The sequence below is a fragment of the Oryx dammah genome, unplaced genomic scaffold (genome assembly GCF_014754425.2).
Source record: "Oryx dammah isolate SB20612 unplaced genomic scaffold, SCBI_Odam_1.1 HiC_scaffold_29, whole genome shotgun sequence".
NCBI lineage: Eukaryota > Metazoa > Chordata > Mammalia > Artiodactyla > Bovidae > Oryx > Oryx dammah.
The window spans coordinates 11,067,857-11,091,942 of NW_024070213.1; the positions used below are offsets into that span (position 1 = coordinate 11,067,857).

Genomic DNA, 24,086 nt, shown 5'->3' on the forward strand with positions numbered 1-24,086 from the left:
TAGAAACACATGTGTGCACACACAGATGCAGCAGGCCACACCCCACCCCCAGGCTGCAGGGAAGTGAAACCCTGCCCCAGGGAAGTGAAAGACAGTGAGCTCCGGCTTCCAATGGGCCTTTGTGGGAACGGAACCCACAGTTACTTGTCTCTGGAGCTGTCCCAAGGTAACTGGGGTCCCTTGGGTGGGGCCCGGGGCCGAAGCATGTAGGTGGTTGGGGGCACTAGGGACTCATCGGGGTAGAGGCCTGCCCTTGGGGTGATCCTGGGGGTGGGAGAGGCGGGGCAGCTGGGTTGCGCCACTTGCCAAGGCCCCAGTTCGTGACTCAGGCTCACGGATGGACAAGTTCCTTTCTGAGTCTGCGAACAAGCTGTTTTTGTAGCATTTTTCTGCGCCTTCTTCTAAAAGCGTAAGTGCCAGGCCCCAGAGGGAGGAGACGAGTGAGCACCTGGATGCGATGACTTTTCGTCCCGCTTCGTTGGGCTGCTCCTGACCAGCGCCGGACACACTTCCGTCTGGCCGGCTGGGAGGAGCCCTGGGTGCTGGCCGCATGGATGCTGTGGGGTCCATGGGGAGGACGGAGTGGGAGATTTGGGGGTGATGGCTCCTGTTTAATGTCACTGGGGGAGAGCGGATGAGGGGTGGGGTCCTAGGTGGAGGACATGGGTGGGATAAGACGGCTCTGTGATGGGGAGGGGTGTGTGAGGGGCAGCGTCACTGTCCCCTGCCTGGAGACTTCAGGTTCGGCAAACACTGTCACCTGGGGAGAGATCTGAGGACCCAGTGAAGAAGCAGGGATTTTCCCAAAGCCTCACTCTCAGACTTGAGGTCCAGCCCTGCCACGCTGGAGTCTGATATAACCACTGAATAAACACCTAGAATAGTTGAAAGACGGCCCCGGGAAGGATCTTGGACAAGGTGTCCTGATGATGATCAAACTTTCAATTAAAAAAAAAATTAATTAATTAATTAATTTGTCTGGCTGCCTCTGGTCGTAGCTGCGGCGCCCGGGGTCTTGACTGCTGCATTTGAACTCTCAGTTCTTTAGTTGCGGCATGCACATTCTCACTTGCAGCCTGTGGTATCTAGTTCCCTGACCAGGGATTGAACCCAGGCCCCCTGCATGGAGGGCATGGCTTCTTATAATTGTTTTATTCCACATGAACAAGGTTGACACACGATTCCCACTTTGAGAAGCACTGATTTCACCCAGTTCACCCTTGCCGCAAGTGAGGAGACAGGCCCACAGACATGAAGCGACGAGCCCAACGTCTCACCAGGACGTGCTCATTTAGGGCTGGGCCTGGGGTCTCCTCATTTACAGCCTCAATACTTCCTGGGAGAAAGGAGCATACCTTCAAGTATGCATTAGGAATTTCACATTTATGTGGTTCCAGGAGTCAGCCCAGGTCAGGGGCTGCCAGCAGACCCGACCGGGAAGCTCCTTGATTCTGCTCACAAGCCCCCCCGCACTGGCCACCCGGGCCAGCTTCTCTTTGGGAGCTGCCGGAGGCTTCAGTGCTCAGCTTCTGAGATGTCGCTGTTGGGTGACTGTGCTTCCAGCTCAGCAAGTCTTGCACACCCAGCGGGGCAGATCTTCAGTTCTGGGACGATTTCTTTCTCTTTTTTTAAATATTTTTTCAAGGTCTTTATTGACTTTGTTACAATACTCTTTCTGTTGTATGTTCTGGTTGTTTGGCTATGCAGCATGTGGGATCTGAGCTCCCCGACCAGGGATTGAACCTGCAACCCCTCCATTGGGAAGCGAAGACTTAACCACTAGGCTGCCAGGGGAGCCCCTGGGACAGTTTCTTATATTATTTATTCCCTTTTTCCTCCCATCTATTCTTTCTTTTTCCTTCTGAAATGTCTGTTTTTTGGGGTGTTGGGTTTCCTGAACCGAATATTCTCTTCCTTTTCTTCGCTCCTGTTTTGTCCTGCTTTCTAAAATCTTCTCTTCAGTTCCATCTTTTAATACTGCTGGTAAACACTTTACATTTCAGCACTCATGCTTTTAATTTCTGAAAGCTCTTTCCTGTTTTGTGTATTTTTCACTCCGTGCTTTGCCTGCTTCGTAGACGCATGCGTACTCGTTCCTGTAAGGAGGGTAACTGTGGTTCTTCTGGACTTCCTTTCATTTTTCTGTGCTAGTTCCTTCTCTGTGCTATTTTTTTTAGTTCCTTTCTCATGTTGTGGGCTTTCTTCATAAGCCTCGCGACCTCCTGCTCTCTGGTTACTAAGTGAAAATCACTCAGTTGTGTCTGACTCTTTGCGACCCCATGGACTGTACATTCCATGGCATTCTCCAGGCCAGAATACTGGAGTGGGCTACTCTTCCCTTCTCTAGGGGATCTTCCTGACCCAGGGATTGAACCAGGGTCTCCTGCACTGCAGGCAGACTCTTTACAGCTGAGCCACCAGGGTTATACTTGAAAGTAAAACCCAAACAGTCTATGGTGTCTTCCTCTGAATGTGAGCAGGGCTCATTAAGGATGAGCTCCCATCTGGGAGCTTCATGACAAGTGTTTGTGTGGGGATACTGTCCTTGTGTGTCTTCAGGGGTCTCTTCTCCGGGGTCTTGGAGAAGAATTTTTTGTATGCTGCCTCCTGGTAATCTATTGAACGTCCTCCGGCTTCAACACTTAGATCTGTACTTTTCTGCCCCCTCCCCACCTCAAGTCTACAGCTGAGTGATCTCCTCTTCCAGGCATCCTAGCCTCAATGTCGGGGGGGCTGGCCCTGCCCTCCCTGCTGCTGGCCGTGGTCGTGTCTTCTTTCTGCCCGGCCACGTCCATGTCCAGAGATGAAACGCGAAACCAGCTGTTGACGAGAGAGAAGATGATGCGGGTAGGGGGGCAGTTGGTGCTGACGCGGGAGGAGGAGCTGGCCAACCAGAGGCTCAGGGCCCTCAAGGAGGCCGAGATGCATGAGGCCCTGGGTACGGGGAGCGTCCTGCCCAGCATGCACTTCTTCCAGGCCAAGAGCCTCATTGAGAAAAGCGAGGTGTTTAACATCCTGAAGAAGATGCCTAAAGGTAGGGGCCTGGAGGGGAGGGTTCTGGGGCCCTGGGGACTTGGAGGAACTAAATTGCAGCTGGCGGTTTCTCTTCTAGTGGAGTGCAAACTCCATGGGGGCCCTGTGTGCTCTTTCTCACTGGTGGGCAGGGGGCAGGGGTCCACATGACTTCTGTCCATCCTGGAAACCAAAACCCCGGCTCTGAGGGGACTCAGTGTCAGACAGACAGGGAGAGGGCCTGGGTGTCACCGGGCATCCCTGGTGGGCCTGCAAGTTGTCCCCCACAAGAACCTCATCCTTCCTTTCATATGCTCTTCTAATCTTTCCAGGGGCCAAGTTACCAAATAGGATACATCCTAGACAAACACATTTCTCATAGTTCATTGCAACCATCCACTGGGGAAGAATGCACAACCTGAGAGTTGTGAGTTAAGTTTTATTGGGGGCCAAATGAAGACTATAGCATCTCAGATAATTCTAAGGAACGCTCCAAAGAGGTGGCTGTGGGGGAGGGGGGCAGTTAGTACATATGCGATTTTGGTGAAGGGGAGCTCCTGCAATAAAGCACACATTTTTTTGCAGGTTTCTGCTAGTCGTGTGTAGATTACTTCTAGTCATGAGGAGCAGATGTCACCATGAAGGATTTCAGTGCTTTTCTAGATATGAGGAGATGCAAGAAGTGGGTTCATAAGCTCATCTCCTGAAAATATCCAACTATCAGAAAACTGTCCAGCCAGTTTTTCCTAGAGCACAGAGGGGCTCTTTTCTGCTCTTCACCCTGAACTCCTTTCAGGGGTGTTGAAGGGCAACAGCCGCAGCAGTGCACAATTTAATCCTTGTAGAGGTAGATGGAAAGTGCCAATTTGTAGCTGAGACTACTACAGAAATGCATCATCACTGTGAATAGTAAAACGCACACACATAAATTGCAGTTTGCAGCTTGTAAGGACTTTTCTGTACTTTTTTTTGTATTGTAGAGGTTAAAAAATGTAAAAACTGTGAGGTCGGTAAGGTTGCCTCACTGTTTAGGGAGGGAACATGGCAGAGCTCATACAGTGTGACGCTTGTCATGAGGTGAGCATCAAGGCCAGAGAGCAGAGGAGGTGGACACTGAGCCTCGAGTTGGGGTGAGGTCTGGAGGAAGCTGCTCGATGCTGGCAGGAAGCAGGGAGCCAGCAGGCAACGGATGGAGTGATGGGGAACCAGATGGGGGACTCGAGGATCCTGGGCAGACAGGCTAGGAGCTCCTCTTCTTAAACCCCCTCACATAGCGCTGGGCCACTTGAGGACTTGTTTGGAGGTCATGCTCCTGACAGGAGCTGGAAGCCGGTCTTCTAACTCTGAGCCTGTCTGCTGCCTCTTGAATGAGACCACCCAGGGCCCCTCCTGGTGAGGGAGGGGATCAGGGATCCAGGAGGCTGGGGCCAGCTCTGAGCCGCAGAGGGAAAGGGCTCTGGGTTCCCAGGAACTTCACCCTGTAGAAACCCTGCCCACCCACTCTCCCACTCAGGGGCCGCACTTCACGTCCACGACTTCAGCATCACCAGCCCGGACTGGCTGGTGAAAAATGCCACATACAGGCCCCACTGCTATTTTTGCTTCACCCGGAGGGGGACCCTGCAATTCAGATTTTCTCATCCTACTCCCCCAACCCCGAAGCCGGCAGAATGTGCCCAGTGGGTTTTGCTGGAGAAGTTTCGAAAGGGGCTGCACAACGTCTCGGACTTTGACAACAGGTGGGTCTTGGTTTGCGAAGAGCTTGTCTCGCACCTGCACAGGTGGGGGTGGCGTGTGGTGTCCCTGTGCGAGGGACCTTTCTAGAAACACTGACCTTAAAAAAAAACAGCAGGCTTTTTCTCTTAACTGGACGGGATGCTTTGCTTCACCATAGCGTTCCACACCTTTCCCATCCAAGGCAAGCTCCTGGTACGTGTAGACCCAATTTTATCAGCAACACTGCTGCTGTGTCTGGACCCTCAGCAAGGGTAGAGACAAGGAAATTCCCCATTCCCAGAGCCGAGAGGGTCCCAGGTGGATGAGATAGCCTGAAAACATAAGCAGCATCTTCCTAACAGACCTATAAAGAATTACTATCATATCTGTTCTAATCAGAGAACCATCTACAGAGGGCTTTCTGGAACTGTTTCCTTTATGAGTAAGAAAATGCTGCTCAGCCTGGGTAAGGAGGTTGCCCAAGGCCACACAGCTGGTGAACAAATGGCTGAACAGGGAAGTGACCCGTGTCTTGGGCTGCCAAGCCCACAGTCATTTCCATCAGACCTTGGGGGTGAGCTTGCTGGGGCCGCCCCAGTGGGACGCCAGTGACAGTGACTTAAAGGAGAGAAATGTATTTTCTCACAGTTCTTGGAGCTGAAACTCTGAAATCAAGGTGTGGGCAGGTTTCTCTGAGGCCTCCATCCTGGGCTGGTGGCCAGCCGTCTTCTCACTCTCTATGCAACCCTAGGGTCTAGGATGCTGGCCCTGTTCGTGCAGGTCTCTGCGCTTGGTGCTGGTGGTTTAGTCACACAGTCATGTCCGACTCTGTGCGACCCCATGGACTCCAGCCCGCCAGGCTCCTCTGTCCATGGGAGTCTCTGGGCAAGAATACTGGAGTGGGTTGCCATTTCCTTCTCCAGGGGATCTTCCCAACCCAGGGATCGAACCCTCGACTGCCGTGTCTCCTAGAGTGTCAGGCAGATTCTTTACCACTGAGCCACTTGGGAAGCCGCCACCACCACCTCCTGAAAGGCCCCATCTCCAAACACAGTTACACTGGGGATTCGGGTTCAACATATGAATTTGGGGGATGCAATTCAGTGCACGACACCCTCCAAGGAGAGCTTGACCTGGGATATTCGTTCTGTGGGGTCAGCCTGGCTAAGAGGTGGAAGGCAGCAGGTGGGCCTGGCTAGGGGGTGTGTGTCCTGCCTGCTGTCTCCTGGGAAGCAAGTGCAGGTCCTGGGGTGGAGGGCCTCCATCAGGGTGTCAGGGCAAGGGTCTTGCAGGGCCAGGGTGACGGCCTGTGGCAAGCCTCCCCTGATCCTCTATGTCCTGACAGCCTGCTGAGAAATTTCACTCTGATGACCGAGAACCCCCACGTGACTTACACAAACCAGGATGCGATCTGGGCCAAGTTCAAGACCATCTTCTTTGTGCTGAGTGGCCTGGTGAGCTACGCACCGGTGTTCCGGGACTACCTGTCCCAGGGCCTGGAGGAGTTCTACCAGGACAACGTGCTCTACCTGGAGATCAGAGCCTCGCTGTACCCGGTGAGCCATCTCTGCTCACCTCTGCTTGGGCCAGGCTCTGCTGTCACCCTGCAGAGTGACAGGGGGACACTGGCTCCCCACCCTGGTGCCCCGCAGCACCAAGCACCAGCTTCACTCCCAGGGGTCTGCTGCCTGACCAGGGGCCGTGTGAACGTGGAGCCCTGGAACGCGCTGGGCCGGCCCTCACTGCCCGTCACCTCCCTTCCCCCATGACCCCCACGTCCCAGCGCCCCCAGACACTCGGGGCCTGCTGGTGCCTGGACACCTAGCCCTGGACTCTGGGCAGTGCCTCGAGCCTGGATGTCCTCGACCGTCTGCTTTCCTGTCAAAGTGCGCTGCAGGGTGGTGGCCTCAGTGCAGGGATGCTGAGCCAGCTGGTACACGGGCCTGGCTGCGTGTAGAGTGGGGGCTGGGAAGTCCCTGGGGGTCGGTCTCTTCTGTGGGCAATAGAGATGTCTGATTTGACTTTGAGGAAGGAAGGTCAAAGGGAAAGGAATGGAAAAGATTAAGAGGAGCCCCCAAATATCCCAAAGTGTTAAAGTATTAAAAAAAAAATCACTGAGTAGGACCTTGCATGTCGGCCAGTGGAAAAGGGTGACAGAGTCTCAGGTACATGAGCTGCACTGACCTCAGCTTTGCTGAGGGGTCTCGGGCTCCAGGCTGGGGGCAGGGTGGGCGTCCCATGAGGAGCCCAGGGGAGCCAAGTACAGCCGAGAGAGGATGCTCCTGGTGGGTCTTTGAAGAGGACTTCTGGGGGGAGGTGGGGTTGGGGTGTCCTAGGTACTGACTGACTCCCTCTGGGGGACTCACAGGAGTGTGAATGCTTTGTAGTGCAGGGGAGCGGCTCACCCTCAAGTTGTCCCTCGGCCTATGGGTTATTTTGAGCAGAAATAGTCAAGGCCCATAGGACTCAGGAAGAGCTTTTGACCTTCCTTCTAAGTAAACAATATCACTTTTATTTATTTACCCATTTTTGGTTGCGCTGGGTCTTTGTTGCTGGCCAGGTTTTTCTCCAGTTGCGGTGAACAGAAGCGATCTTTCACTGTGGTGTGAGGGCTTCTCGCTGCGGTGGCTTCTCTCGCTGTGGACACAGGCTGTAGGTGTGCAGGCTTCAGTGGCTGGAGCTCCTGGGCTCTAGGGCAGAGGCTCAGGAGTTGTGATGGATGGACTTAGTTGCTTCACGGCATATGGGCTCTTCCCAGACCAGGGAGGAGAGACCCATGTCTTCTGCGGTGACAAGTAGAGTCTTATCCACTGCACCACCAGGGAGGTCCTCCTCTAAGTTCTTAAAGAGCCTAGATGAAGGGCCCATTCCCAGAATAGAGCTGTTACCAGTCTCTGCAGAGAATACGGCAGGTGTGGTACAGAGACCTCAGGGCCTGAGACCAGAGTCTTCTCTGTCCCTTGTCCCTGCGTTCACCAAACACTTGCTGTTTATCACCCCGTGAATTGCCTTCTTCCCCTTTGAAGTCCCAAACTCCCACCCCCAACACCCTCTTTGTCTTGAGCTGAAGACGGTATTTAAGGCGAGGGCTTTAGCCATTTGGGTGAGTGGCTCCCTCTTCCTGGATCTCTCCCACGTACAGGTGTTATGAAGCTTGTGCTTAATTTTCTCCTGTTAATCTGTCTCATGTCGGCTTAATTCTTAGACCAGTCAGAAGAACCTAGAAGGGTAGAGGGAAATGCCACCTCTACTCCCCATCTACCCTGTCCCCCCAGTCTCCACCCCCACCTGCCCTCCACCCTCCACCCTCCTTGACAGCTGGCCAGTTGCCTAGGTGGCCCCAGGCTGCCAGTTCAGAAACCCTGGCAGAAGGTGAGAACCCTTATCCATCAGTCAGTCCCCGGATCTCTGCCTGCAGGGCTTTTGGAAGCAGGAGTAGTAAGAGTCTTTTTTCTAGTTTCTAAAATTAGGTCAGCAGGAGAAAATATTTGTGGAGCTGGTTCCTGGGGCTTAGAGCCTCTGGGCCGGTGAAGTTGGTAGAGCTCTGGGCTTGTTAATCCTTTTCCTCCCAGAGATGGTGTCTTTTTTCCTGTGTCTCTGTCTGTTGTGTCATAAGGAGGAAAACCTTTGGCATGATGCCTTTTCCTTTTTTCTCTTTCTGTTTTGAGAGTTTAGCCTCAGGACCAGTGAGAAAACTCGCCCTGGTCCTGCCATCCAGAAGGTGCAGGCACCAGGGCATTTGGTGGCCAGTCGGATCCAGTGGGATTCTGGGCTGTCACTGCTGGAAGCACATAATCGTGCCGGCTCCCAGGAGGCCTTATCACAAGGGGTCTCCATCCACGGGGGACTCTGTCATCTCAGCCTTCACTACAGTCTTTGCTTTTTCAGACCACCTTGGGGGAGCGAACTCTCTGAATCTGGTGCGGCCATGTTCTTTGCCCTCTCCCGTGACACCTCTTGTTCACGGCTAAGCCACAGAAAGCCTGATTGGTGTGTGTTGGTGTTAAGATCCTCCTGTCCACGATGGACACTTTGAACTGGAAAAACATCTAAATTGGTAGATTTTTTTTAGTGACCTCTCTTTGTAAACACCTGTCTTATTGGTACCAATGTTAAGACCAAAAGGTGGATACAAAGAAATGTAACCTTAACTCAGACAAATGGAATGGTTTGAGAAGCAGAATGGAATGGGTCTTTCAGATGCTGAGAAAGACGTTCTGTTAATTAGCAAGCCAGTGGGAAGAAGGGCCCTGGAGAAAGGAAAGGGGAAGAGGGGAGCTGTTATGGACTGTTCCCAACAAGGTGGACAATTGTAAAGGGTCACGGGGCTGGGAGAACCACAGGACTGGTCACAGCAGCGGGGGAAACTTCAGATGGTTGTTAAGAAATGGGATGAGAACAGTGGACATTGATGGGATTAAAACAGGTTTTGATACAGCACTCCCTAAGGTTGGGTGGGCTAAAGGGACCTCCTACCAGTTTTCCTAACATGAAAGGGCCCCAAACAAGTCCTCCCCCCTCTTTACCCCAGTTTGGAGAAATTTAAAAGCCAGAATGCAGAGATGATAGCCAGTAAGCCGACCCACGATCACCAGGGGCAAGAGAGGCTGTTTAACCAAGTTAAAGATTGACAGGAAGGCTTGGGTCTCTGGGCTGGATCCCTGGCCAGGGACCTAAAGCCTTTTGCAAAGACGAGTGGAGGGAAGTTCCCCCAACTCCTCAAAGCTGGGGCCCCATGAGTTGCGACACCAAAACCACTAGTGGAGCTGACTAGGGGTGCGAGGGTAGATGAGGTTATAAAGGTCAGAATGTTGGAGCGAGTGTTTGATGGGAACAGCTGACAGTTTCCAGACTGTCTGCCCATTCACCCAAATCACTGAGTAAACTAAGGGCTCGGGGACTGACTCCAAGGGCAGTATTTCAGTTTTGTTACCAAATGCCATAGTCGTTGTAGGCTCAGAAATTCTACTGTTTGTACACCCAGAAGTGAAAAGACTCCAGCGACTGACGTACATTGACCAAGGTCGTGAGTGACAGATGTATACACAAGAAAGTCAGAATACAGTATTCAGAGAAAATTGTCAATTAGACCAGACACGTAGGCCTCCTGATTGGTAAATTCTCTCTGGAAGGCAAATCTGTTTCTTTTAAATGGAAATATAGTTGGTTTACAGTATTGTTCTGGTCTCTGTTGTACAGTGAAGTGACTGCATTTTACACACATACATTCTGTTTTAAATACTCATTTCCACCATAGGTTATCCTAGGAGATTGAATATAGGTCCCTGTACTATACAGTAGGATCTTGTTGTTTATCCGTCCTATATATAATAGTTTACACCTGCTAATCCCAAAGCCCCAGCCTTTCGCTCTTCCCAAGCCTCCTTAGCAACCACAAGTCTCATCTCTGTGTCTGTGTGTCTGCTTCAGTTTTGTAGATAGGTTCATTTGGGTCATATTTTAGATTCTACATCTGAGTGATATCATTTGATATTTCTCTTTCTGACTTACTTCACTTAGTATGCTAATCTCTAGTTATATCCATGTGCTGCAAATGGCATTTCATTCTTTTTAACAGCTGAGCAATATTCCATCGTATATATACCCCACATCTTCTTTATCCATTCATCTGTCGATGGGCATTTAGGTTTCTTCCAATCAGGGCAATTGTAAATAATGCTGCTATGAGCATAGGGGTGTATGTATCTTTCTGAATTAGTTTTGTCTGGATATTTGCCCAAGAATGGGATTGTAGGATCATATGGTAGCTCTGTGTTCAGTTTTTTGAGGAACCTCCATGCTGTTCTCCATAGAGGCTGTACCAACTTGCATTCCCACCAATAGTATAGGAAGATTCCCTTTTCTCCATGTCCTCTCCAGTGTTTATTATTTGCAGACTTTTTAGTGACAGCCTTTCTGACTGGTGTGAAGTGAACCTCACTGTGGTTTTCATTTGCATTTCTCTAATAACGAGTGATGTTGAGCATCTTTTCATGTGCCTGCTGGCCATCTGTATGTCTTCTTTGGGGAAATGTCTATTAAGGTCATCTGCTTATTTTTCTATAGTTTTTTTCTTGCTGGATTGTATGAGCCATTTGCATATTTTGGAAATTAAACCCTTGTCTATTTCATCATTTGCAAATAGTTTCTCCCGTTCCATAGGCTGACTTTTCAGTTTTTTAATGGTTTACTTTGCTGTGAAAACCTTGTAAGTTGGATTAGGTACTATTTATTTTTATTTCTATTGCCTTGGGTTGAAGGCAAATCTTTAAAAAATTTTTAAATTTATTTATTTTTGGCTATGCTACGTCTTTGTTGCCACAAGTGGGCTTTCTCTAGGTGTGGTGAGCAGTTGCTACCTTCTAATTTGCAGTGCAAGCACCTCTCATCATGGTGGGTTCTCTTTTTTTTTTTCATGGTGGGTTCTCTTATTGCACGACCTCTAGAGTTTGGGCCCAGTAGCTGTGGCACAGGTCTTAGTTGCCCCATGGAGCATAAAGTCTTCCCCAACCAGGGATCGAACCCATGTCTCCTGCATTGGCAGGTGGATTCTCAACTACTGGACCACCAGGGAAGTCTGAAGGCAAATCTTAACTTCTACTGAAGCCAAACTATCTGATATTTTTCTCCTTCAGAATCTGATAAATTTTTAAATCTTGGGTGGGATCCCTAAAGGGACTCCATTGCCCTAGTGTGACTGGCTGAGTTGGCAGGCCCTGTCATGGAGGCTGATCCTGCCCTGAGAACCAATCATTCCAGTCAGGGCCCCTCCCCCATGCTCCAGATCTCTTCTCTCCTGTGCATCCTGGACTGGCCCCCTTTCCCTTGGGAATGTTCATCCTCCTCCAGGTCATCCCAGGTGAGGGTGGACATCTCTACCAGAATCTGGTGTTTGATGGTTTAATGCTCAGTACAGACTTTTGTTCCTATTTCTGATTCTTGGGAAGTGGGAGTGGGACTGACCTTGCCCCCAGGAGAACCTTTGCCACCCTTGTGAACAGAGTCAATAAATACAAATGCTCCTTTCAACAGAAAAGAGAGAGTCCAGTCCACCTTCCACTAGGAGAAGAATTTTGCAAAGAGGTGAGCTGGCCTAGGGCTGGCCTGTGCGGGGCGGACAGGGCAGCTCCCAGAACCATCATGCCCAGTGTGCCCTGAAACCCCCTCTTCCGCTAGCCGCGGCTCCCCACCTCCACTCCATCTCCTCCGGAGTCTGGCTCAAGCCCCGCCTCCCCCTCCCCCTTCCTGGAACTGGCTTCCTCCCAGCTCTGGAGCCCTAGTTGGACTATGAGTCATTCCAGACCACCTCCCCTGACCCCAGGAGTGGTCATCACACTCAGGAGTAGTGGGGGGTGTACATGGGACTAATCTGGAGGCGCTCTTTGGCCCCCGACCTCCCAGGATCCCAAATCTGAGGTCTTGAGTGGGGCCAGGAAGCAGCCCATTTAATTAGCCAGCCACCCCTGCCCCCACCCTGAGGTTCTGATTCAGGCTGTCTGACCCAGATCACACTCTGAGACCTTTTCCAAGCGCTTCATCTCATCTGAGCCTCACAACCTGCACGTTACCACCGTGGGAATGAGGCGGGGAAGGATCGAGGGGCCTGGCCCAGGCCATGTGGGCAGTGAGCAGGGACTGGGCTTTGAGACTTGCGGGTCCACAAGGCATCTCAAGAGATGCTCCCTGAGGGGGTCCGGCCCGGGGGTGGCTTCCTGTGGTCACATCCTGCCGGGCTTTCTCAGAGTAGGGAGTGGGAGGGAGGCCTCCACACAGGGAGGGGCCTTGGGCCCTGAGGGGGCGGGGAGAGAGGGTCTAAGCCTGTGGAGGGCATGGGGGAAGTTGCTGAGGAATTGCATGGAGGGTCGGCTTCTTCACCCCTCCCCCTCTTGCCACGCCCCCTGGGGACAACTGGCTCGGGGTATCCCCTGAGGAGCCGCCCAGCTCCCCTCTCTCCCCACCCCCTCCGGATCCAGCCAGGATTCCTAGAAGGTGGAGGCCCAGGGGCATGGGATCTGCCCGTGGTTCTGGCCTGACCCTGGAACAAAGGCCCCTTGCTGTGGAGAGTCTCGGGCTGACGCCCCCATTCCCCAGAGTAGGGGAGCCATCAGCACATTGCCAACCCAGACGTCTGCCCTGGAATTCTCTGCTGAGCCCCGGCCTGCCCTCCCTGCTCGTGGGGCTAATTCAGGGCCTGGGACGAAGTCTGATGGACCGGGCCGCCGGCCCAGCCTCCTATTGTGTCACTAATGCCCCATCACAAAGGCCACTCGTCCTTAGCAACAGTTGCTAGGCGGGTCTGATCTCCCTGGGCCCCATCCCTGCCCCCACAGCCGGAACTGGAGGCTCCGACTGGATCGGGTCAGCCTTCCGAGCGGAGCTCCCAGGGGTTTATCCTCGGCCCTGACCCGTGGGCGGTCTTGCGGTTGAGGGGACATGCCTGGGAGCCCAGGATGGTCGTTCCCAGACACCTTGGATGCTGTCAGTGGTGTGACCAGCGGTCCTAGCGCTCCCCCTATCCACCCCCTGGGTTTTGTCCTGGATTCTCAGCAGACTCCTTCCCTAGGAACTCCACCTGGCTTTTGCAGTAATGACGGTGTTTCATGTCATTGCTGCTGCTCTGGGGAATCCTGAGCACTTTCTACGATGTTATTCTGTGACTGTGCTCCTCACAAGACTGTGAAACCTAGAGGCCCAAGATACAGGAGACTCACCTGGGCAAGGTTTTAAAAAACCAGTTTCTACCCCAGGGAATCTGATTTAATTAACCCAGGGTAAGACCCAGGCATGTTCTTCTCCCTGGGTGGCTGGAGACTTTGAGACCACCCCCCACCATGCCTCCAGGTAAACTCTGCCATCCCCACCCCTCACTCCAGCCTGGGAGCAGGTTCGAGTTTCTTATCCTTTCTAAACCTCAAAATCCTCATCTCTAAAATGTGTACTAGGGGAGTGTGTGTACTAAGTCTCTGCGGTCATGTCCGACTGTTTGCAACTCCATGGACTGTAGCCCGCTAGGCTCCTCTGTCCATGGGATTCTCCGGCAAGAATACTGGAGTGGGTTGTCATTTCCTCCTCCAGAAGATCTTCTGGACCCTAGGGATTCAAATTTTCGATCCCTTCTGATCCCTAGAGCCTGTGCTCTGCAACAAGAGAAGCCACCACCCTGAGAAGCCCCTGCGCCGCAACTAGAGAGTGGCTCCCACTCTCAGCAGCTAGAGAAATGCCCGTGCAGCAACAAGAACACAGCACCACCAATAATAAATACAATTTCTTGTAGTGACCATGTTTCACGCCATTGCTGAATTCTAGGGATCGAATTCGGATCTCCTGCACTGCAGGCAGATTCTTTACCGCCTGAGCCAGGAGGGTTCTTGTCTCTAAAATGAGACCCAGCTGACAGTGCAATGCCTGGCGAACAGGAGACGCTCCATCGGTGCTTGTTCAGAGAGTCAGGCTGTCCAGGTGAAAGCTGCCTGTGTCTGCCAATCGAACGTCTGAGCCATAGTTTCTGGTGTGACACAAGCAGATTGTGTGACCTCGAGCAACTCTGATCCCAAATGTCCCTTTGTTCCTTCAGCTTCATATTCTCTAATTCCATGATATCATAGACAGTAGAAATTCGTAATCTTACACTGGTTTATGAAAGTTGTATGTAGTTTGAATAACTTCCCCACAAATTTACAGTTCCTCAATTAAACTATAGTTAAGGCTTGAGATAATATGAATTGAATCCAATGTTTGTTTGTTTGTTTTTAATGTGGACCATTTTTTAAAGCTTTAATTGAATTTGTTTCAACATTGTTTCTGTTTTATGTTTTGGTTTCATTTTGGGGCCCCGAGGCATGTGGGATCTTAGCTCCCTGACCAGGGATAGATCATCCCTTCACTCTCTGCATTGGAAGACATCTTAACCACTAGACTGCCAGGAAAGTCCCAGAGGCCAACATTTTTCTTTTTTTAACCCTTTTACTAAATCACTTCGCTTTAAGAAATTGTATTTGTTTATTTAGTTTTGGCAGTGCTGGGTCTTTGTTGCTGGGCTTTTCTCTAGCTGCTGAGAGTGGGAGCCACTCTCTAGTTGCAGTGCAGGGGCTTCTCACTGCGGTGGTTTCTCGTTGCAGAGCACAGGCTCTAGGCATTCGGGCTTCGGGCTTAGTCACTCCACAATGTTCCGTTCTTGGGGACTGCAAATTAAACTTGCAAAAGCCACATTAACAGGAGGAAAGGTATAGCAATTTTATTTGATGCTAATGTTTTAACTTTATGTGCATGGACACCTTCATGGAAAAGCAATGAAGACACAAAGAAGTGGGTAGGCCAGGTTCTTATACACTATTTTAACAAACGGTGATAAATTGTGGAGAAGCAGAAAGACGAAGGAAAGGGGGTTTGGCTTCTAGGAGTAGCAACTTGTGGGATGGTCAGTGTATGGGGGAACTAATAGAAGATAGGGGCTGTTTTCTCAGGTTTGTTCAGACCCAGCTTGGTGCCCAGTTTCTGTCTCTGCTGGTGAGGATGGGTGTCTCTCCTTCTGGAATAGGAGCTGGAAGGCGGTGTCTTCCGGACAGAAATATACGTCCTGCTCTGAGGCAGACGGGCGGGCACGGAGATCTGTTTGCCTTTGTGCTTCTTATTTGCCTTTAGCTCAAAACAGTCCTGTAAAAAGTGACAGGTTTGGGGGTGGCACATTCTAATACCCTTCAGGACCCCCAGAGTTGGAGAAGCAAAAAAAAGCCTGCTCTCCTCTACTGTGTTTTTTTTACTCTGTCAAACCTACCATGCATCCCTGGATCTTCCCACTCTGCCCCTGGCCATGTCACCTTGGTGTCCCTAGTGGCTTCACTACCTCAGGGTCCCCTGCCTGTGGGTGGGAGAGTGGGGAGATGAAGAGGGTCCTCAGAGCACTCTTTCTGGCTGGCATCCTGGCCTCAGCTGGCCTGCTGCTCATGTGGTGCACAAATTCTTCCTGAGTACCGACTGCTTGCCAGGCACTGTTCTAGCCAGGCCTGAATGAGAAACAGACATCCCAGCCTCACAGCACCAAGAATATCATACCATTCAGGGCTGGGACTTCTGGTCAACCTCAGAGGCCGTCAACCAGGCTTTGGAGATTGTTGGCAGTTGGGAATGGAGTTCTGCCTTGCTCACCTCTGACATCTGGCTGGGACCCTGCTTCCCTCACAGGTGTATGAACTGGATGGGACAGTCTACAGCCAAGAGTGGTTGGTGAGGACTTATGAAGAAGTGGCTCATAATTTTGCAAAAACGCATCCTGGGTTTATTGGAATCAAACTCATTTTTTCGGAAAACAGGTGAGAGTGAGTGAAGCTGAGCCTGGAGGAACTGAGAAGATGGGCTGTGGGCAAAGCCATGGGGATGGGAGGGGATGGGGCAGGAGGAGAAAGAGGTGAGGAGGGGCAGGGAGGCTGTGGCCAGGGGCAGAGACCCCCCAGCCCACCGCCCAGGGTCCAAGCACCACGGGCTCCATGTGCCATGGAATTCCACGATGTGACCCACCCTGGCCTGGGTGGTCAGTTATGGGGTTAGTGTTTTTCCCTGCATGTTCCGATGATTTTGTTTCAATCTGTGGCTGGGTTCTGCCTCACAACAGCCCCATCTCTATGGCATGCTCACACACTGCGAAGGCAGACCCACCCTTGCTCCAAGCAAGAGCAGAAAGCCTATAGGAATTCACCTGACTTTGCCAAGAAAGAGTCTCCCTCTTGTTGAGGGGCAGTCAGTCTGGATAGACTGTGCCATGTCCAGCGAGAGGGCTGGGGAGGGACAGGCACCCTACTTGCTAAGCCATGGGAGGTGGGAGGGCAATCAGACTTCCCTGGAGCCCCTCCCCTCCTGGCGAGACCTGGGGCTGCTGGAGCTGGTGGGCCAGAGTGGAGCTGGCCATAGTGGATGGTGAAGGCTCCCTGGGGGGTAGTGGCAGGAGCTCCAGGGCAGGGCTTCAGTGCCAGCTGCCGCGAGTGCAGGGAGGGACGGGCAGGTGTTGGGGGCGCAGAGCTAGGGATCAGAGTGGGTGGGCCAACACCTTCCCCCATCAAGGGCCTGCACCTTTTCTCTTGGTGCTCCTGTGGCGATGCTCTTGCCTGGTCCCTGCCCTGGGCTGGAAAGGAGAGAGCTTTCGGGGAGAGGAGGCAGCCTGGTCATCTGGTTTCCGGAGCACTCTGGCCTTTTTGACTGAATCAGGGGCCAGGCCCGGGTGCCCCACAGGGACCAGGTGGCCATGGCGTTTCACAGGTGCCCAGAGAGCAGAGAGCTGGACGCTTCCAGGACCATCTCTCAGGGACGCAGGGCAGGTTTCGATCACGGCCACTTTTCTTCATCCAAATGCAGACGAGTAAAACTTGCCCTGTGGGCCCCTATCCCACTGGCTTTCCTGAGACTTGGGTCTCTCTGGAGCAGCCAGAGTCCTCGGCAGGAGTGGATTTGGGCAAAATTTCTGTGTTTAAAAGGGACTCAGCAGCCTGGATGGAGCAGGGTCATGTGCAGTTGTGCCGAGGGTTTGAGACATGGCAGCTGGGAGCCCTGGATGTGGTCGACCGTCCACTTGGGAGCTGATGCCCGTGTTTCTCTCTGTCTCTCCCGCAGAACCAAAAACGAGTCCCTCATCAAGAAATCCATCCAGACAGCCATGGATCTTCGAGTCAAGTTCCCTGGGATAGTGGCGGGGTTTGACCTGGTAATGGGCACAGCACGAAGCTCCCAGGGAAAGACTGGGAGGCACCGTTGAGACCCTCCCTTGGGGTCTTGGGGGGTGAAGGGAGAGCAGAAGAGGTCAGAAGAAGGCAGGAAAGGGTAATTCCCGAACAGGAAGGGCCACGAGGAGGGGCTGCCCCACTCCCTGGTCTCCACACTGGGCATGACACCTGGCTCTTCAACCCACAGCCCAGGGCGGGTGTCTGGAAGTTGAGGTGTGTCTGTACATCTTACCCAAGAGAGCTCACGCTCTTGCTCTCAGACCCACTGGGGCCCTGGAGTGGATCTCAAAGGCTTGTTTTCTCTGGACCAGAGTGTCCTCCTGGGGTCCTTGGGGGCTGCTCACAGGCCAGCCTCCCCCAGATAAGGCGGGTGGTTATATCAGGGCCACACAGCTCTCTTTCTTCCCCTGCTACTGGTCTCTCTTTATGGCTGTGGCAGAGGCCTTGGCAGTGGTGGCAGGTCCAGGGCACTCCAGCAAGGTGAGGCAGGGGGCCGGCAGGCACCCCATGTGCCTGCTCTTTCCTGCAGGTGGGGCGCGAGGACACGGGCAACACCCTGTATGACTACAGGGAGGCTTTGATGATTCCAGCCTCTCGGGGCGTTCATCTGCCTTACTTCTTCCACGCGGGAGAGACTGGTGAGCTTGCGACACCGCCGGGCACAGGGCTGATGGGCAGGGCCCCCTCAACATCTCCGAGGCAGCAGATAGGACCCCGGCCGGTGGAGTCACAGCCCCACGGCGGCTCACGGCGCGTGGCTGCTTCACGCACATTGTTGAGTCTATGCTGATAGCAGCACCCAGAGAAGGGGGCATGGTGGTGCCGGGGCAGCTGCGCTTCACACACCTTACTCAGGGCTCTCACCTGGTCCTGCCAGGAGGGCACCCCACCCCAGCCTCCAGGCGAGGAGCCCGAGGCTCCAGCCAAACAGGGTGACTGGTGCACAAGAAGGAGCTGGGAACCCTTTCTGATGATGTCAATTTCATAGAGCAAACCCTGCTTTCAAGGTGGACTCATGAGCAAAGTCACACCGTGGGAGTTTGGGGGAGAGGGACCAGCAGGCCAGTTCTGTGACTGGGAGGCACTGTCCACCCCCACCAGGCTGAGGGGTTGCTGCCTGTCCACGTCCATCGGGCTGAGGTAGGGGACCTTAGTCTGCACCCACCAGGGTGAGGGGGCCCAGCTCTGCTCAAGCAGCCTGGCTGCCCTTGCTTCTGAACTGCCATCTGCCCAGCCAGGTCTCTGTCCCTCAAAGCTCTGTCCGTGGGCTCACTGGTCATTGCTCAGCCTCCAGATGCTCCTCAAAACATGTAAACCCTCAGCAGAAGCAGCAGGTCACGGCTGCAAAGTCAGATCTCGGGGAAGATTTGGGGGGCTTAGAACTGCTGCACTGCACCCCTCAGAGCATCCGAGGCTCCAGCCACCTGAGAGGACCAAGGAGCCAAGGGCAGAGTCAGGATTTCACAGCCAGGCTGAAACCTGGCATCTCACAGCGGCTCCAAAGCAAGGGTTCCCGCACATTTATCTCTTTTTCTGGACATTTCAAGTCCATTTGCAGCCAATTGAGATCAAAGCTGTTCTAGGAGATGTAAAGAAGGGTTTGTGGGCGATGGGAAGCTGGGATGGGTCAGGGCAGGCAGGGGACGTTGCAGTTGTTACCCTTGAAGGCCCTGAGGTTTGGCTGGGAAACCACAGTCATCTCTGAAATAAACTCAATGCCATGACATGGTCCTAGGAGAAGATTTTGCCAGGACTTGAATATTTAATGGGCTTCCCAGGAGGCTCCAATACTTTGGCTGTCTGATGTGAAGAGTGGACTCATTGGAAAAGACTCTGAAACTGGGAAAGATTGAGGATAGGAAGAGAAGGGGGTAACAGAGGATGTGATGGTTGGATGGCATCACTGACTCAATGGACATGAGTTTGAGCAAAGTCCAGGAGATAGTGAAGGACAGGGAAGCCTGGCGTACTGCAATCCATGGAGGTCGCAAAGAGTCGGACACAACTGAGCGACTGAACAAAATCCAGGTGGCTTAGTAGGTAAAAAATCCACCGGCAATGCAGGAGAACCAGTGTTTGATTCCTGGGTAGGGAAGATCCTCTAGAGGAAGGCATGGCAGCCAGCTCCGGTATTCTTGCCTGGAGAATCCCACGGACCGAGGAGCCTGGTGGGTTACAGTCCGTGAGGTTGCAGAGTCAGACATGAGTGAGTGCCCCAGCATGCACCTTTAAAAAAAAAAGGAAAACATCTTTGAAAAGAAAGTGTTAGGAAACCAGTGAAAATTCTTCTAAAGCACGTGCTCTTACCAGCATTGGGAATTCTTGGGCTTCGTTCCCAAGAGAAACATGGAATTTTCACATTTCACGTGTGGGTCAGTTAGGAGGCTTTCGGTGTCCAGTAATGGGGCCCACACACCCTGTAGACCTGGCTTTCAGGTCTGCCGTGATTGTTCACCGTAATCAACCTTGCCGTCCTCCTGGGCCTGGGGTCTCTCCCCATTTAGTCACAGATAGTGAAGTCACATCCGGGTGTGACCACATCCAATGAAGCCAAAAAAAACAGCTGTTTCCTCCAGGGCAACTCCCTGAATGGGAGGGGAGCGGGAACTGCATGAGCCCTCCACCCCGTCCCAGGCTGCTGGGAAGGCTGGCAGAGTCAGAACGGTCTTCTCACCCCTAACCAGGAGGCCCTGCCAGCGGGAAGGTCCAGTGGGGTGGCTTGTTCCTGCTGGCCATGGCTACCTTGCCATGGGTTGTCCCAGGAGTTTTGTTAAAGTAAGTGCAGATAATGCAAGTCGTTACAGTGACAGTCTGCAGCCCACTGTAAAGATCTTACACATAAAATTCCAAGAGAACAGTTTCTAGAAACAAACGTAAGATGGAAAGAAAGAATATGGGGAAAACAGGGGCAGGGAATTCCCTGGTGGTCCAGTGGTTGTGGGGGTCTGTGCTTCCACTGCAGGTTTGATCCTTGATTAGGGAACGGAGATCTCGCGTGCCACCTGGCTCGGCCGAAAAAAAAAAAAAAAAGAATACAGACTATGGGTCGAGCAGACCAAGACTTGAAGCCCACTTTTTCTACTCTCTACGTGAGGACCTTCCCTTAGCCTATAAAGCCTGTGTGGGTTTCCGCTTCCTCACCTGTTATACACATACACACATACATAGGTACACACAGGCGGGCTGTACCGCCTGCTGCAGTGTTGTCAGAAGGAAAAGTGTGTGCAAATTTGTGTTAATGTTCATTTCTCTTCCTTTTCCTGCCTGGGAACTCTGGGCCCTTCACCTGCTGAAGGTCTGGTGTCCTATTCATTCTACTGAAGACCCCTCTCTATTCCCAGATTGGGAGGGAACTCCCGTAGACAGAAATCTTCTGGATGCTGTGATACTGAACTCGACCCGGATCGGCCATGGGTTTGCTTTGAGCAAGCACCCGGCAGTCTTGGCTGAAGCCTGGAAGAAGGACATCCCCATCGAAGTCTGTCCCATCTCCAACCAGGTACCGGCCTCCCCAGCCTCCCTCCCTGTGGTTGCTCCGTGACACCCTTGTTCTCCGTGTCCTTCCACTCTCTGTCTCTTTCACTAGCATTCATGAGGTTTTTTAGGAATGGCCTTTGCCTAAAATGTTCCCGGTAACGAGGGTCCCCAGTGGGACAGGACCATGGGCAAAGCTGTAGACAGAGCTAAAGATGCCCTGGGGGGCACGCAGCGGGGAATGTGGGGTCCCCCACTGCTACATGGCTCCTCGGGGCTCTGCGCTCAGGACAGCGGCTCAAGCTGGGCCAGGGGAGACCAGATGTTTGAGTAGGACTGGCTCTTCCTGCAAAGGACTTTGCCCAGAGTTGTCCTGATGCCCGGAACAGTCACAGGGAGAGAAGGGCCTGATCCTGCTCACGGTCTCACCTCCCTCGTGACGACTCCTCAAGGATCCACGCTTGTCTCTGCCCGAGCAGGTCCTGAAGCTGGTGTCCGATCTGAGAAACCACCCGGCTGCCGTCATGATGGCCGCTGGGTACCCCATGGTGATCAGCTCAGACGACCCCTCCGCCTTCGGGGCCAGAGGCCTGTCCTACGATTTCTACGAGGCCTTCGTGGGCATCGGCGGGATGTCGGCCGACCTGAGGACGCTCAAACAGCTGGCCATCAACTCCATCAGGTGAGCCTGCCGCGTGATCCACTCCACCACCGCCTGAGTCCACTGCTCTGAGGTGTGGGCAGAGGTCCAGAAGGTTCCCGTGAGCTTCTCTGCCTCTTATGCCGTTACTGCTTTTGGACTGGGGACATGGAGCCCTGCCAACACCCGAGGTCCCCTTCTGCCCCCTCCCCAGGCTGACCTGGGCATCCTGCCCCCACCACAGGTACAGCGCCCTGTCGGAGACCAAGAAGAAGTCTGCCATGGAGGCCTGGGAGGAGAGGTGGCAGAAGTTTGTAGCTGGGCTGGCCAGGGGCCCCAAGTGAGGGGACGGCTGTCTGTCACCCTCCACCTCTGCTTCCCTCCTCCCAGTGGTCCAGAATCCAGGGAAGTCACCTCCGTTTGTCCATCAGGCTGCTGTGACTCTGGCCTGACTCACATGAGCCCCTAACTCATCTCCCTCTTCTCTTTGCCCTCTCCAGCTCATTTTCCCCAGACCAGTGACTGTTTCGAGTTGAATTAAACCAGGGTACTCCACTGTGACAATTCAGAGCACTTAGAACTCGCCTCCTCCACCAAGCCCCCACCGGGCTCCCAGCATCCTGTGAACAGGGTCTCTCCAATGTCATCCCACCCCAGGCGCCCGAGCACACTGGCCTCTGGCCTTGGGCCCCTCCTGCCTCTCTCTGCTGGGAATGCTGTTTCTCCCCACTTCCGTCTGCTGCCTTCTGTCACCCTCAGGGTTTGTTTCAGGTCCTAGTCTCAGAAAGACTTGTCCCTTGGGGCACCTTGCTCGCTCCCTCCTGACTTCACCGGATGTGTCATTGTGGATTTGTTTCTGCACGGCCTCCCTCCCCTAGACCTTCAGCTGCACAGGCACTCGTGGCCAGTTCACATCCACTATGAGCCAGGAGTCCAGCCTGCTCCTTGCCTGGTTGGCCCTCAATAAATGTTGTGTTGCAAGAATGCCTGTGCCCTGTCGTGCTGAGCTGGGTCAGATCGTCTCCCAGCCCAGCCCTTGGGAGAAAGAGGGCAAAGAGCCAGCCTGGCTTTGCTGGGCCCTGGGTATGAAGGAGAACCAATGCCTTCCTTACAAGGCCCAGCAATGTGAGTCTTCTTCTTATCCCCCATCCCCTGCATGGAGCCCACAGGACCTACCCCTGGGCTCAGGCTCCTGATGCTGGACAGCCTGCTGACTGGGTTCCTCAACCACAGGCTGGTTCCCAGAGGGAGTCAGATATTCTCGAAAACCTTTTGATTCACAGCCTTCACCAATCCCACAGTGGAGCACACAGGTCCCAGTGCAGCTGACTTCGATTCAATGAATGGTGACAACAGAACATAGCAGAATGGGCTTCGTTAGCATGTTGCCATGGTCACGGGGGTCTCCTTGGAGTGTAGGGTCTCTGATTTGGGAAAACAAACCAGCTGTGGTGCCTTCATTCCTGTTAAACAGGCAGAGTCCAAGGAGAGAACCAGAAACACCAGTAGGGCCAGACCTGAACTCACCAGGTTGCTGCTGGCAGAGAAGGGAAAGCTGGTTTCACACACACCTCCTGGGACTTCCTGAGGGGCCCTGACATGCTGATCTTCTAACCTGTGTTAGTTGAATTCTTATAAACAAAATCAAGGTGCACAGTGGGAGGGGGGCTTGCTGTTTTAGGAAATCCTGTAGCAGAAGCTCCTGTTCACAAACACCTTTTTCTGATTTGAACTCCAGGAGTCTATATTTCTTAGACTGAGGTCAAATTCCTTTTTAAAACTCTTTTATTATCATTTTGGCCACCCTGGGTCGAATCTCTCTAGGCTGAACACTCTCAGTTTCAAAAGGATGGGGTAGGGACCCTGCCTTCTGTTGGAAGATGGTCCCGGTCACATTAGCGGAAGGACACGATGACATAGAAAATGTCTGGAACATCACATAGTGATTTTTCTGGTTCTACCATTTCTTCTATATTTATCAGTTGCCATTCTTCTGTAAGAAGAACTTTTTCTCATTGATTGATTGGTTGATTACCAGTATGGCTCATGGATTCTGGCTATCAGTGGATTATAATCTGTGACTATTGTTATTCATTTTGATGCCCAACTTTTGTAGATGTGGCCACGGGAACTCTGTTAAGCTGGCTCCTGAGACTCTTGGATAAATTCCTATTATTCTTTGAGCACTTATTTTTCTTTCTGACACAACAAAATATTTTAGGTTCATTTTACACTTTCCACGTCTGTGGCTGAAGATCAACCATTTCTCCAAAGAGCTCTGGTTCTTTTTCATAGAGAATAATATTTAGAAGCCTTGATCTGGGCATCAGATGTTCCTGTTGCTACTGATGTGTGTAAAAATAAGCAGACATACATAAATACAGTTTATATATGTATGTGTGTATTTAGTCACTTAGTCGTGTCCGACTCTTTGGGACCCCATGGACTGCAGCCCACCAGGTTCTTCTGTCCGCTGGATTTCCCAGGCAAGAATACTGGAGTGGACTGCCAATTCCTTTTTCAGGGGATCTTCC

At 52.6% G+C, this 24,086-nt stretch overlaps 1 protein-coding gene across 2 annotated transcripts; it reads left to right on the forward strand.

Annotated features, from left to right (window-relative positions):
* The first annotated feature begins 102 nt into the window (after positions 1 to 102).
* Positions 103 to 22,536, forward strand: ADA2 (adenosine deaminase 2). Of its 2 annotated transcripts, none has more exons than XM_040233648.1 (10): positions 103 to 166; positions 2,708 to 3,034; positions 4,526 to 4,751; positions 6,074 to 6,284; positions 15,910 to 16,037; positions 17,329 to 17,419; positions 17,968 to 18,076; positions 20,780 to 20,937; positions 21,392 to 21,594; positions 21,797 to 22,536. In XM_040233648.1, exons 1-10 carry the CDS (start codon positions 112 to 114, stop codon positions 21,894 to 21,896), a joined length of 1,608 nt encoding a protein of 535 aa, XP_040089582.1. In that variant the 5' UTR covers positions 103 to 111; the 3' UTR covers positions 21,897 to 22,536. The 2 variants fall into 2 exon arrangements, with proteins under 2 accessions (XP_040089582.1, XP_040089583.1); XM_040233649.1 differs by having other exon boundaries at positions 22,324 to 22,536.
* Positions 22,537 to 24,086: the final 1,550 nt, after the last annotated feature.